At 39.0% G+C, this 15,058-nt stretch overlaps 1 protein-coding gene across 2 annotated transcripts in view; it reads right to left on the bottom strand.

Moving 5' to 3' along the window:
• The window catches only part of RELN (reelin), a 298,010-nt gene that overhangs the window by 237,133 nt on the left and 45,819 nt on the right, over nucleotides 1-15,058 (bottom strand). For both annotated transcript variants that reach the window (XM_055807624.1, XM_055807623.1), the window contains exon 2: nucleotides 11,590-11,700. In XM_055807624.1, coding sequence (XP_055663599.1) covers nucleotides 11,590-11,700 — 111 coding nt within the window. The remainder of the gene's footprint in view (nucleotides 1-11,589; nucleotides 11,701-15,058) is intronic.

Below are 15,058 nucleotides of genomic sequence, written 5' to 3'. Positions count from 1 at the left end.
TTCAACAAATTCACATCAAAATTAAAAATTTAAACTTAATCTTCCTAAAAATTAAGACTTGCAGGATAAAACAGCTCTTAAAGATATGTTTTTTAATGTAGACTTCATTAATGCTAATATTCTTCATCCTAACAGCTAATGCTGTCAGCATTTATTGATTCAGCCTTCTAATAATTACATCATCTTTCCGGCATGTCAGAGAACGTCAAGGTGACTGTGATGCCATATGACTGGAGCATGACTCTAGCGTCACAGAATATTTGTGTCAGTTGTTTATCCAGAAGCAGACATATAGCAAATGTCAGAGTGTTAGAGGAGCAAAATACTGACTTTATTAATAATCTGCTATGTAAAATGTTTCATAATTTTCTGTAATAACTGCCAAAATAAGCATTGTCAAGTAATTAATTAAATAGTTGTATTTAAATAAACTAGAACTCCATGAGGGTGCTTTGACCAATGCCAAATCTTTCCAAAACACCACAAGGTCTTTCAATATCCAGCTACAAAATTTGATGTTATTAAAAAAAAAAAACACAACTCTCTCACACAGCTGTAAAGCATCTTTACTTTCCTGCAATGAGGTTGGATATTGTACTCATGTATCTCGTGGATTTCCCCTGAAGGTTTGTTTTCTTCAAGCATTCAACCAGCTCAAGTTAAGCCTTATGAAAAGCCAATTGCTTTGGTTACAAGCTGCGCTAATTTTAATAATTGCATTATTTTTCCTAAGGGTTAAAATGAGGCAAGAATTACAGTATATTGATTTATTTGATATATGTAAAAAAAAAATCCTAGTTTAAGGTTTTTAATGTCTTGAAGTTATAGTTTTGAACTAAAAGGCATATCTTCTTTCTTTTTAGAAGCAAAAGTCAGCGTTCATATGACAGTAGGTCACAAAAAATAATTAAACTCAAGCAGTAGATAAACTGATAAAATATGAACGCATATTTTGTTAAAGAAATTAGAAATCATCATTCTTTCTCCTTCTCTTTCAATAACTCTACAAAATAAGTTCTGCCTGGACTGATATAATCATCCCAGAATAATGGATTTCATTCAGTAATAAAATCCAATGGTGCATTACTGAGGAACAACCCTACCTCAAGGAGTAAGGACTTCATGTGAAGGACTGTACTTTTTCTTCCTGGGGATTTTGTAGCAAGGGCAGCTGGACTTAAATCACTTTAAGACTGACTTGGGCTCTCACAAGGTGATGCTCACAAATGAACAAATGCCTTTTAGTAACTTCACAATTTTCACTTCAATCTAACCTCAAATTTTCTAATCTCGGCAATGTACCGTAATTGGTAAAGACCTCTTTTTGCCATGCCACAAGCTGTGAAGCATGACCCTGCGCCCATGCAAAGGCATAATCCCTTCTCTCCACCTACCAACACTGCCGGCAACAGCTGAGCAGGAACAGTGCGGAAGGTCTCTGCCCTTCCCACCGTGCACCAAGAAAGCAGCAAGTCAGCCCTGCTGCCACCACACCACACAGCAGCATGGGCTTAGTAGCCTTCTTCTCTAGTTCATGTATTTTAGCATCTGATAAAGATGTAACCACATCAATCATTCCCTACAAACAGCAATTCACTTTCATTGGTATATTCTTGGAAATTGAATTATTCCTTTTAGAAGACCTGGAACAGATTTTTCTTGTAAACCATCTCTGAAAACATGCAAATGATTATCAGTCACAACACTGACAACAGACAAGCAAACAGTGAAATCAGCTGGTAGGACAGGTGATGATCAGGATCTTAACAGAGGGCTCTTGAGCATTTTTCTGTAAGCCTGGTTTTTCACCACATATAATCAACTCCACTTTGAAATATAACAAATTGGCAGATATGGGGGAAGCAGTCTGATCACAACATTTGTTTGTCATAATATGCCAGAAATTAGTTTACAAACTTGTCTTCGAAATTACAATAATAACCGTTGCCCAATATCATTCCACATTTGCAAGAGGCTTCAATGCATCTTAATTGATGAAGTCCAAGAGCCCAGTAATTTCAGCTTGAATATGCGATCACATCCTGATAAACACAAAATGCAGAAACAATAATAGGCCTGGCACAACGGGGAAAGTTGGGGAGAAAGGGTTCCGACTGTCATAGCACAACAGGCTCGGGACAAGTGATGTAGGCAGGCACATTGGTAGCGTGAAGTTCATGCAGCCATGGGAACATTTGCTTAATATATTCTTGAGGAATACATACACAGAATGCAATTTTAAGATGGCTCTAAATTTCTAACGATGGCTTTTTTTCCCACTTTAATCAAGATACCTCTCTATTACTACAAATTACCATGCAACTTCAGCCTGTCAATCCAGCTGAATGTAGCTCTCAAAGCATAATGACAATGTCTTTTAGAGGGGAAAGTATTTTGTTATTGTTGCCACAATCAATGAAGTCTTAATTCATTTTCCCTTGACTTTTATGCACTATTATCTGTATTATAGTAACAGTCATGAACAATTAGAGATCGGGTTTTATTGTGCCAGCATGTCTGTACAGAATAATAAAGAAGAAAGTCCTTGCTTTAGAGATCATGCTTTAACTGGTGAACAAATAAGGCAAACATTATTAAGAAAATAAAATAGTAATAATAGAGATTTGAGTCATCCATTGACATTTCTCTAATTGATGCCAAACAGGAGTGATCTACCCATAAAAACCAGAGAAGATGGATTTTAAGGCAAGATTTCAGCAAGAACAAGCAGCTCAACAAACTTCCAGACATTTCCCCATGCACAGAGGACACTGGAAAATCAGTGGAAGAGGTACATGGCTCACGTCCCGGCTACTCCCTTCAGGGCCTCCTGGGGTAGAAGAGGGGGCAGCTCAAGGCCTCAGACTCCACAGGCAATTTAACTGCTAATCCATGATGCAAGAAAATGGGCAGATCGACTCCATGTATCTGGTTGCAAGTCCTTCTCTTCCAACTGTCTTTTATTTGATTTTTACTGAATTCAGTGCCTTAGAAGAGAATTTGAGTGAATCCAGCAGTTATGCTGGGGTCCTCACCTGTCTCTTGATCACAGCAGAATTGAGGTAGAAGATGTCAAGGATCTCCACAACAGGTCACCTACTAGCTTATAACCTAGCCCAGAGATCTGTGTGTTACTCTTGAGAGTAGGCAAGCTGATTTGATCTCCAAGATTCAGAGGTTTAAGTGTATCTTCACTGGGCTTTAGGTGCGATTTAGGTGTTGGGAAAACTGTGCAGGGTGCTTAATGAACGAGCTGGGTACTGTACTCTGCATGGAGCTGTGCCACAGTGCAAGGATGGGAGGAACCAGGGGGAGGAGGCAGGTTGATGCAATGCCTCAGGAAGCCCCAGGCTACCAGGAGGTGCACAGGGCAGCTGGGCTGTACCCTTGACCCATGCTCAGAAGCTCTAAAAACTTGCACCAAATTTTCCTACGTGGTCACTACTGAAGTCCACCTCATTTTCCAGGTGCCAGGTTGGACATGTAGGGGCTGATATGTGGAAGGGCTGAGCCACACTGGAATAGGAGCTTTTCAACATACAAACACCTATGCAGTGCTCAGCATCTCTGAAAGTCAGCTCATAACCATCTTCAAGTGGATAACAAACCTGCAGGATACTTCTGATCTTAATCATCATTTTTAATTTACTGTTGGTAAAATGGAGATAATGCCACAAGCCCCACTGCGTACGGTTTTTTTTACAAAAATAAAAATTTTGGAATATGCTGGTTAGCAGCGTTCAAAGTGCACCAGTTGAACATGGTATTTGAAATTACGATGAAAAAAGGAGAGAGGAACAAAACCATATAAGTATATGTATAAGGTTGTGTGTACCTGTTCACATAAAAATTATTTTCCATTATTAAAAGGACCTATGATTTGTAAACTTCAAAAAGTGCTACTATTTACTTCCAATAAGTATTAGCATAGATAAAAATAACCAACCCGTCACAATTAATATCCTAATGTATTTTTAATGAAATCTATACCTGATTGGGATCAGGATCTTTTCAGAGGTATGAGGTGACAAAAAAGCCTGATCTGATCACTTCACAAACTTTTAGATCAGTTTTTCACTATATGTATTTTATTAAAAATGTTAATGTGATCTTTTTTTTAAATTGCATTCTAATACAGTGATGCTCTAACTTTTCCCCATACCATTTTCTGTCCACCCAGCAGAGAAAAACAGATGTATATAGGACCTGAAAAAAAATCACTACTGAATAAACATACTTGCTAAATTGGACCAAAATTGGCCCCAACACTTCAATTATCACTTTGGTTTTGCCTATGTAAAACTGTCTCTAAACGCATTTTCTTATTTAAAAACTCCAGGGGCCCCTCTACAAGCACTACCCTACTGCAAAACATTCCTCTAAGTCTCCTATGCAGTTACCACATCTCATCTCATCTACAAAGCATTAAGTGTTGCCTCTAGCCTTAACACTCACCTGCACCCGCTATTCAAAGCTAACAAATACAAGAACACGTTATAGAAATGTAAAGCTAACAAATGCAAACAGCATTACACGTGCCACACTTCTGCAGAGGTTCATTCTCCTTTTCGACCTTGACCAAACAGGTACACAGACACCACAGACAGCAGGAGCTACAGGTAGATTTGAAAGGCTAAAAGTTTGAGTTATGTTACTGTCATCTTTATAATGCTCCAAAGACATTTGAAATAAATTATGGAACAGACGCCATCACTCACTTTTGTGAATGCTAAATTGCGGAGTAACTCAGGGCTTCTCAGCAGATTAGGCAAAATTGGATTTTGATGTCCAAGAGCTGCTGCTGCCATGGCGGGGGGGTAGGGTAAACCCGACAAGCACAAGGGTACTTGCAGAAATCGGTGAAAGTGTTTGGGGGAATGGGACTGGGTCAAACTAGGCTCAAAGTAGGCCAGTTTAAGTATTTTCTATGTAGGCTCCCTCTCTGGCTGTCTTGTTCCTCCAACCCTGCAGCATTGCTGCCTGCCTTACGCAGTTACATGTGGGGAATTTTCCCCCTCCATGGTTAAAATACTTGGGGACACAGTTCCTTGCCATGTAAGCATGGACAATTACTGCCTATGCCACAATAATGAATATATGTTGCATTAATAAAGCTGAAACCCTTTCCATAAGGCACATATGTTAGTCAACCACTTACAGAAAAGGCAATTTCTGGCCATAAAGAAATGTAAGTATCACACAAACTTTGAAAGTTTTATCATCATTATGGTTTTGTTACATACCATTTGCAGGGGGGAGTATCTTTAAACTAAACTCAAACGTACACTTTCTTGACCAATGTCAGTTTGGCACCAACTCATTATTTAATTGACTGTTAACAAATTCTCTAAGATATGACTGCTATACAGATATTTTATCTTCCTGTTAATTGGTAATTATGCATTGGCAGGAAAAACAGTGTATCTTTCCAATTATTCCAGAACTCAGTGATTATTTAAACTTTGCTAATTAGCAGCAGAGGGCTGGTACATCTTCTGGGCAAATTGTATTTGATAATCCCTATTAAAATATACATGGCAGTAGTTGACTTGTAACAAAAAAAAAAAAAAAGTGGCAGTTCAAAGGGTACTAGATACAGCACAAGACAAATGGGGGCCTATTAAAATTTCCCCAACTGTTCTAATGAGAATGCCGAGGGTCATTTCTTCCTAGTTTACCATCTGTTTGGTTTCTGGCAAGTATCTCCGGTGTGAAGGGAGGGTCCTGGAGCCCATTTGGCTTGTCACAAAGTAAACCAGGGATCTACAGCAATTTCAGTAAGTTACAAAACCACACTTCAAAAGCATGTATGTAGCTGAAAACTTTTTTTTAAGAGTTGGCATTTACTGATTATTCCTTACTTTTTAAAGCTGCGAACATGCCCAGAGAGGCAGACTGAGCAGGGTGGATCAATTTTATAGGCTCACCTAACAAGAAAAATCCAACAGTTGGCCTTTTTCCATCTCACAGCGTTAGTTGGGGATGTTTTCCTTTATCTGTCAAAATCTGAAAGCAAAACATTGCCCCAGAACCATCAGTGTTTGAGCATAAACTGATGCCAAAACCAAGTCTTTGAAGGCTCAAAACCACACACCCCATCCAGGAGCAGCGGGAGCCTCGGATGCCTGCAACACAGGGGCCAGATCAATGCACTGGCAGAGCTTAGGTGCACAATCAAAGCATTTTCTGCGTTACCATCTTGGAGATGACACTGTGGGTGCCCTTCAGCCACCCAGGCAGCCTCTTTACCCTTCTTCTGGAGGCGAAACCAGCAGCATCACCACATGACATCTGCCTGCAGTCATCCTGCCCTAAGACTGCTCATGACCTGTGAGCCAAAGGGGAACACAGGACCAGGAAGCTATTTTTATCCTTTTCTCGAGTTCCTAACTTATACACAGCAGGATCAAAATGATCCTTCATCTATAAACTGGAAAGGGGTTTCCAGTTCGGTTTGCTATGCAAACATGCATGTAACCAAAATACCAAGCAGAGGATTATGTAAAGGCTGCCTTAATCCTGTCAAAAGGCAATAGGATAATTTAAAAAGAAAAGAGTATAAGATCAAATGTAATGCCAAGTAAATTATTTCTGGTGATTGCTCTATCCAGGATTTCCTCAAGGAAATTTATTATTCATCATATTTTAAGGAATATTTGTAACTATTCAGGGGTTTTTTTAAATCCCAGAGACTCAATGTATTACTTACAGTAGGTATGATCACCTTCACAGTATAGAAACAAAGATTTGCAAAAGAGGAAAGATTGCAAGATGACCTTTCATATTCTATTTGTTTACTTTCTAGCAGATGCAATTCCCCTGTTCAGGCAGTAAAATGTTTCCAGGTAACATTGCTCTCATAACCTCTTACAATATAGCCCACAGAGTTAAACAAAACCTAGAATTCACCAGCAGTTAATGACCTTGCAATAGAAAAGAGACATCTGTTTCAAAAGATAACAAATTACAAGTTTTATAAACACACACAGAAAATAAACCAAAAATCTTCTGTTAGCCTACTGGGCCTGTGGTGACTTTCCAGTGTAATGAAAGCTTTGACTCCACTGTCTCTACCATAATAGAACCCATGGACTTTCAAAAGAACCTTTTCAGTTTAGGCTGAAAGGTTACTGCATAAACAAGTAATTTCATGATAATATTTGTATATTCCACATTTATTAAGTGGTAAACATCAGTGTAGTGTAGTAATCATGATTTTGCATAAAATTATGTTGGGGGGGGCTTAACTCTAAAAGCTTACATTTTCCACTAGTTTATAAGAGACTCATTACAACAAACTGAAATTTTAAATAATTTGTCATGTATGCATGACGTGAAAATATACTGGGGAGCTGGAAAGCTTTGGGAAGAACCCAAATACGCAGAGATGCAGTGTGACTGGCAGGTGAAAGGCAAGCTTTGATGTGCGCAGCCCAGTACGTCTGTCTGCTCAACCAGCCTGTCAGCTGGGACCATCCTGTGTAATGAGACAGATTCAGGTCCTCAGCACACAGCACTCCTTATCACTGCTGAGGGATTATGCTGTAATCTTCTCCTTTAATTGTAGAACTGCTACTGCGTTCCTTGCTTTGCAGCGCGCATGGCTTTGGAGAAGCTGAGCTGTGTTTTCTCACTTATCCCAAGTTACAGACTGGTAACCCTACCACCCACCAAACCCATTTATCCTTAAACTCATTTGCTAGCAATCATTCCCATCAAACCCACCACTGCACGTGCAGCTTTCTAACATGTATTTCAGTACTCTAGTTTCCCACTTTCCTCTTACATATTTGGAATAAATCAAGCAGTTAGAGCCCCTAAATGACTGTATGGGCATCCTGACTATATGGGAGGTTAGCCCTGGTGGGCTGATAAAACTCAAACCATAGCCAGTAGATGATCTAAGATGTCAAAAAAAGGCCGAACACCAGCAAGGACCGTCACAGTCAAAAGCAGAAGGGAAGAACACTAAGTGATGGAGAGATGCCACAGGAGTCCAAAACGCGTCTCCAGAGAGAGACAGGCTGTGAATGACACTGAGGGGTATCAGTATGGCTTGAGAAAGCGGGGGGGATGAAAAATGGGACTGCTCTTCAGCATTCAGCAGGCAATGCTGAAGGATGTGGAAACGAACCCACACTGTGGGGTATGCACCACATTGATGAGGAGAATGGAAATTTTACTGGAGAGATGTAGCTTAGGGTATCTGTTGTATCAAGGGATCTAATGAAGAAAGAAACACTATTCTTAAAAGCTAGATTTAAGGATCATCTCTTTGCTAAAGGATCCTCACAGCTTGGTTAGTGAAGTTTCAACTACAAATTTATGTTTTATCCCAGTTCTGTTTTCAGCTTTACAGTTTTAGTTTTACCTTAACCTGACCCCAGACAATGGTTCAGCTTAGGACAAGTGTAATATTTATGACCACTGTTAAGTTTTATCCCCAAAAGCTCACACATTTCTCCCTAAAAAGAGTTGTTAGAAGGCTTCCAAAATAAAAATTTTAGCAAGTTTCATGTCAGTGTAATCCCACAGAGGAAACCAGGAACTATTTCTCTGGCTATACAATATATACCGAAAAAGAAAGAAAACATAAGCCTTAGAATTAACTCTGTTAGCACTAATGTTTTTTATCTTTTTTTCTTCAAGATTCTTCACACTGCTAACTAACTGTGATAACTGATAATGATTGTGTCTGCATCAAGTCACTTCATAAATTGGGTAATTAAAAGATAATTGTAGCCACACCACAGTAACTTATGGCACAAGAGACAGATATATGTATGTTGGGAAGACTTCATATTGTCAGGGCAGGCTGGAAGATTATAATAATCTAGCGTGACCTCCTGTGTAACACAGACAAGAGCATTTCAATGGTAATATTCAAGTGAGAAAAAATATTCTTCCCTGCTCTGTAAGCAACCATTATCAACCCAATTGCAGAATACTGCTATCTTCAGGTTTTAAAGGGCCAGCTTTGGCCCTCCCATCTAATCTATGATAAACCACCTAAATCTTTGATTTGAGGTCTCTAAATCTGACATAGTCCTCAACATTTAAAAAAAAAAAATATTTCCAGAAGCTAAATCTAAAATTAACATCACGATCACTTACTAGAAAGGAGGAGCAACTTCTTTGCTAATTAGAAATAAAGACACAACAGATGGATCCAGAGTTTCTGCAGAAAGCGCTTACGTTTTCTTTGGAAGATGAAACAATGCCATGCCCACCTATTATTTTATTTAATAAGCTACTAAATGTTGTAGAGACCACTCTCTTTTTCTACTATAGATGTTAGATTTTAAAATACTGTTATTCTTTAAAGATGCCAAATCATTTTAAAAAGCTATCATTTGCATGCTAAATGCTTTTTGGAAGAGGCCAGCCTTCACATCTCTTACCATAGAGAAAGGAAAAGCTTATGTAGTTTTCAGTCCTGGGAGCCATCCACACATCAAGGAGCAAACATTTGTATGACATTAAGTTTAAAAGCCATTGCCATTTTTCCTTCACTTTCGACTTTTTACTGTGACTGCAAATACACTGTACAAGAGCATCAGACCTTTTGAAACATTCAGACTGGTTTTCTTTCAATATATGGAAGCTTACAAGTTAGCAAAGAAAAACAACAAAATGAGGGGGGTATTTAAAATGCTGCATAACTAACAACTGTAACAACTAACCCTACAGTTTGCCTGAAGAAAGTTCAAAAGAAAGGTCAGAGATGGCAGCAGTTTTTCTCTGACATTGATGAAGGCACACTCAAGACAGGGCAGCAGACCTCCCCTGGGCAAGATGTATTGATAAGCAAAATGAGGTAGCTCCAACCACATGTGACTTTTTACATCTCTTTGGCTTTTGCATTTTCCTAGCCTGTAGGACTGGATCTTCTTTTGGTCTGCAGAACACATGTGTCACCAATTTAGTCACTGGTTATCTTACCAGTGACTGAATGGTCAAAGTAATACATCAAGAGTAAGAAAATGACCTTTGGCAAGTTAAAAAAAAAAAAAAGGCCATGTCTTTTTTCCTGTCACAAATCATATGTTACTTTTAACATCTGTCTTAGTGAGACACCCACTGTAAGAGCCCTGTTCTACAGATGAAGATACAAATTCAGGAAAAAATACAGACGTACTTTGTAAATGCACAAAGCTATTAAGGTTCTTAAAATTTTACTTGATTTTCATTCTTAAATATTTAGATGTGATTAAACATGACCTGTATACTGTGCCCAGCGAGTCCGTCATACAGGGACATGATCTCCCCAATGACATAACACAAAGAAAGACCTATTTTATGGCAAGATAACAGCTTGCCAGTAACTTGACCATCCCATAAATTTCACATTGATAAGTGCTTTCCATTTTGCTTACTCCATCAGATCCTGCTCAGGTTGTAAAGAGTGTGGTGGGAAAGGAGAAACAGTAGTACTGCTTCTTCCAGAAAAGTGGATCTTTCAGTGCATTTTGTGTAAGACATGAAATACCTGTGGCAGCTGTGCTGTTGCCTTTGAAAGGCTGAACAAAAGGTTTGAGGTCGATCAGTGGTATTATTTGCAGAGGCAAAGACCTGCTCAAATTATTTCTCAATACAGTTTTAAATAATGTGCTATTTACTTTGCATTCTTTCATTTACAAGCCAATGTTATGTCTACTGTATGACACTCACATGCCCAGGCTGTTTGTGTTTTACATGCATTACAGATAATTACCATGAAAGATTATCAGAAGAACGTACTGAAGTTTAACCCTAACAGACAAATGAACATTTAAACATGCTACTGCAAGTGCAGTGCAGTTGGTGTCCCCTACAACTGGCAACTATTTTTGTACCTACACCCCAGATTGCTTGTTAGGGGTCACCGAGTTCCTCCAACTGGAGGAACACAATTGTTACAATTATTTGTAAGGATATAAAAAATGTTACCAAATAATAAACTGCAGAAAGCACAGCTGTAAATCACTTGCACAAATTTAGAAGTGCTTTTGAAAAAAAAATCTCTTGTCCTTAACATAGCTGGCCTGACTGCTACTGCTGAATGCTACAGCAGAACTTGAAGTATATAATAATTGTGCAAAACCTGTCCTACCCCTTTTACTACAGTTCTGTTTCTCGTACATGGAAAATAATTGGTTATATAAAATACCTTGACCAAGATTCTGATTTTAAGGAAGATGCTATTGTTAAGTGAATGGAAAAAGTAGGTTGACATAAGCTCAAAGGAATCAGTTTTTCAGCCCAAGAATAGTTAGATGCTTTGGGCTAAATGCTTTAGTTTATACAAAATGTCGCACCATTTAGAAATGCCTATTTTAACCAGTTTAGTTGCTGAGGCTTTTCTCTCAAAATTCGTAGAGTTCAGTACACCAGTACCAAGGTTAACCAAAGACGATGAAAATGGAGGCAGAAATAAAACTGCCTAAAACCCACCACTGCCTTATCTCATTAACTCCCATCGGCTTCCATGTATTGTAGATTACTCAGTCTAAAATAACCTGTTTCAGTAATTGTGTCGTTATTGATGTCCTCTGTACAACTAAGTGTTCATCACCCTGGGTTGCAGAATGTAAATTACACTGGACTTACCAAATCCAAAAGCACTGGAACCACCAACACTCTGGGAAGCCTGAACGCTGGTAGAGGTGTAAAGCCCAGTTACCAGTAAGCCATCAAAGAAGGTACTTGTTGAAATAGTCACTGAAATGAGAGAAATAAAATATGTGTCATTATCTATAAGCAGTACTTAAGAACCTATGCAAATTCTGTGAGCAGACTCTTGCCCTTGAATGAAATCCCGTCATTCAGTACAGCAAATTCCACTGAACACCCCCAATACTTATGACGCTACAGTGACTGTAAATTGGCTTGCCCACGTAATTTGCCCAAACAACTTGTTCAGTGTTCAGGTTGTGTCTGCTGACTTTCAGTATGCTCCTGTACTTCCTCAGGGTTTACCTGAAGAAAATGTATTGTTTTAGAAGTAAATGACTGGCATTTATTGGTGTTTGACTCAGCTTTATTCCTAAATGAATCAGAAGTCTTGTACCAATAATCATCTGCAGCAGGAACCAGACACAAACTGAGCATTACAACAGAATCCGAAATGAACATCAAAAGTATGGCCATGGCCATCACTGCTTGGGTAGTTGCCTTTGCTGTACTAACACTAAATGCACAATGAGTTAGTAAAACATAGCATTGGAATATGTGGCTTGTAAGTAATTGTCATGACGTTAGAATATAGTAAAAGCAATGAAATAACCAGTATTATGGTATTGTTCTTTCTGGACCTAAATAGAGTGCTATATTATGGTCATCATGCATATTACAGTATTATACACTTAAATTATATGAGCATCTGAATCACTACAGATTATGTGTATTTCAATAATTCCTGAATGTATTCTTAAGAGATTCTTAGATATTAGCAGTAATCATCCAAATAACATCTAAAGTATGGCTGAAATCTATAGATTCTTTGTTAGAATTGACAAATCTTCCAATATTTATTTACTTGCACGCACTCATTCTCACATTTTTACTTTGGTACCTTTTGGATCATATCATTGTATTCTTAATATCAGCTTCAATCGTTCTGTCTTGGAAAGACTTAAATTAACTAACAGGTTTAGGTTTTTCTATTATATAAATGCACTATCTTCTATGGCCAGAAAAACCTCTCTAATCCTACAGCAGCACACAACTTTCTTTGCTTCATAATAATCTCCTGTCCATTTTTTTAAATTTAATATTCTAACATTAGGTTGCACACCTCTGAACTGAAAATCAGAACTAGGAAACTATGAAAAAATGATGAGCTTATCAATGAAGTAAATTTGATTCTCTTTCTCTCCTCACCTTTGCCTGTATAATATCACCCTTTTCTACATCTAATGCCTAATATCCTTTTCTACACTAACATCATGTTTTTCTACAATCTTTACTGATATTTATTTAAATGCGGATAAACTGTATTGCAAATCTATGGCCTACCATATAAGATTCCCTTTAGACTCCATTATGAAGGGCAAAGAACCTGCAAAGAGATCCACACAAAAAAAAATATCTCCCTGCTGAAGAAGAGTCTCATGACCTGTAGCCTCGTATACTGAAGATGGATCAAGGCCTTAGTTATCACGCTGGTTCTGCTTTCATACTTTAATCCTTTCCCCCCTGCTTAATGCATTGAGTTCGGTGCTTGACAGGGATTGCTGATAAACTCTGATCTCTCGCTACATCACATTCCACCTCCACACATTGCTCCGTCTTGCTGGGAACATCATGAGCCAGCGACTGGCTGGGGAAATGAAGTAAGGTACTGTGAGGGGATTGCTAGTACACTCACTGGCGGTAGACATTCAGCAGTGAAACAGCTGGGCTTTTTAAATCCCAAACAATTTAGTGATTCCTCTGGGGTACCCATTGGCTTAAACTTACTGTTAAATATCTAAAGAATATACAAATGTTGACAGTGGCTTAATTTGTTCTGGACAGAGGAGCAATATTTACCATGTTTAATTTATTCTTCAACTCTTTATATTTAATTATCTTTCTTTCTTTGATTATTCAGCAGTATGCTGAATAATTCCTGAATCCAACTTTTCTGTTCTTAATTTCAGTGTTTTGCAATAGACGTTTCCCTGAACGCAGGTGCAGGTTCAGAGCCATATGCTCAATTTTTAAGAGGCCACCTCTGATATATATGTTAAAAGAACAGCCAAAGAGACCAGAATTTTTAAGAAATAAAAGCAGTATTACAGAGAGAAAAAGAAAATCAAACAAGGAAACAATTAATTTTTCCTGTGTTTCATGATGAAGTGGTGAATAATGCAGAACCTTTTCTTCCTTTCGTGCCTTTAAACCGACAAAGAGGCTAAACATGTGTTGAAAAAATAGACCTATGTGTTATTTTTGAAGACTTGGCAAAACAGCCAGTGAAAAGCATTGATAGAAGGGCACTGGGCCAGTACTTTGCTGCCATTTTGTTTCCCTGTGGGGAAGCATCTTATTCTTTACCGAATAGGATATAATGCAAAATCCTACTGTGAACAGGTGACCGGTTTCTCTGTGGGAAAGAAGTGATATTTTACAATGCCTGTATTTGATTTTGGACATATTTGTGCGATTGTCAACCCTCATTTTACATGAGCATGTAATAGGTCAATTTTTATTGTTGAAAAATTTCCAACACAGTATGGCTCCCTCATTAAGCCTCTGGGAAACTGCAGAACACCTCTAGCACATTTTTAAAAAACAGAGCACTAGGCTTTTATTATACACGTGTCATACATTTCAGAATAATTTCATAGTTCTTCAAGAGGAAAAAAATTAATCATGACATTCTCAGTGATTATTTTTTTCCTCTACCCAGTGGTGAAATACATCAAATTCCCATAAAATGAAAGAAAACACACACCATGCCAAGTGTTAATGACCAAGAACAGGAAAGCTGTGCTAATGTACAGCCCAGTAACAGGGCTGTGATTTTACGTAGGGACTAGGGCTTGTTACTGAGGGTTCTCAGCTTCTTCCAAGAGCAACAAGATTTCTGCGAGGTCCCCTCCACCAGGTTTTGTTTCTGCCTTTACACTGGTTCATGCCATATGTAGTCAATGCCAAGTATCTGATGCTTCAGGAGCAAGGACCAGCACCAAGACCCACCTGGACCTTGGAAAACACCTGGAGGGGCACAGAGACATGGAGCACCCAGGGCTGGGCAGGCAAGGAGGGCTCTGGCACAGCCCCACTGCCTGCCCCATAGCACCCAGTGGGCAACAGAGCAGTGGGTCTCATCGACAAGTCCAATCAAGCTCTGCTCCATCCTCCCCAACTCCCTTTCTTAGGAGGAAAATGTGGGTGAGTGAAGAAGCGAGGAGCCCTTCCTATCACTGGGGACTGCTCAGCCAGGCATGGAGGGTGCCAGACCTCGCCACCCCCCAGAGCGGCACCCCATGCCAGCCCTCCTGGCTGCTGCACCAGGGCAAGCAGGGAGCCCCTCACCCCAGGGAGAAGAAAGGAGCTTGTAAGAGAGCCCATGGGAGCAGGCAGCCCGTGG

Source organism: Falco peregrinus, chromosome 6, assembly GCF_023634155.1.
Source record: "Falco peregrinus isolate bFalPer1 chromosome 6, bFalPer1.pri, whole genome shotgun sequence".
Lineage (NCBI taxonomy): Eukaryota > Metazoa > Chordata > Aves > Falconiformes > Falconidae > Falco > Falco peregrinus.
Note: the sequence above shows the minus strand (reverse complement) of the source record. Positions and strands in the feature narration are given on the sequence as shown.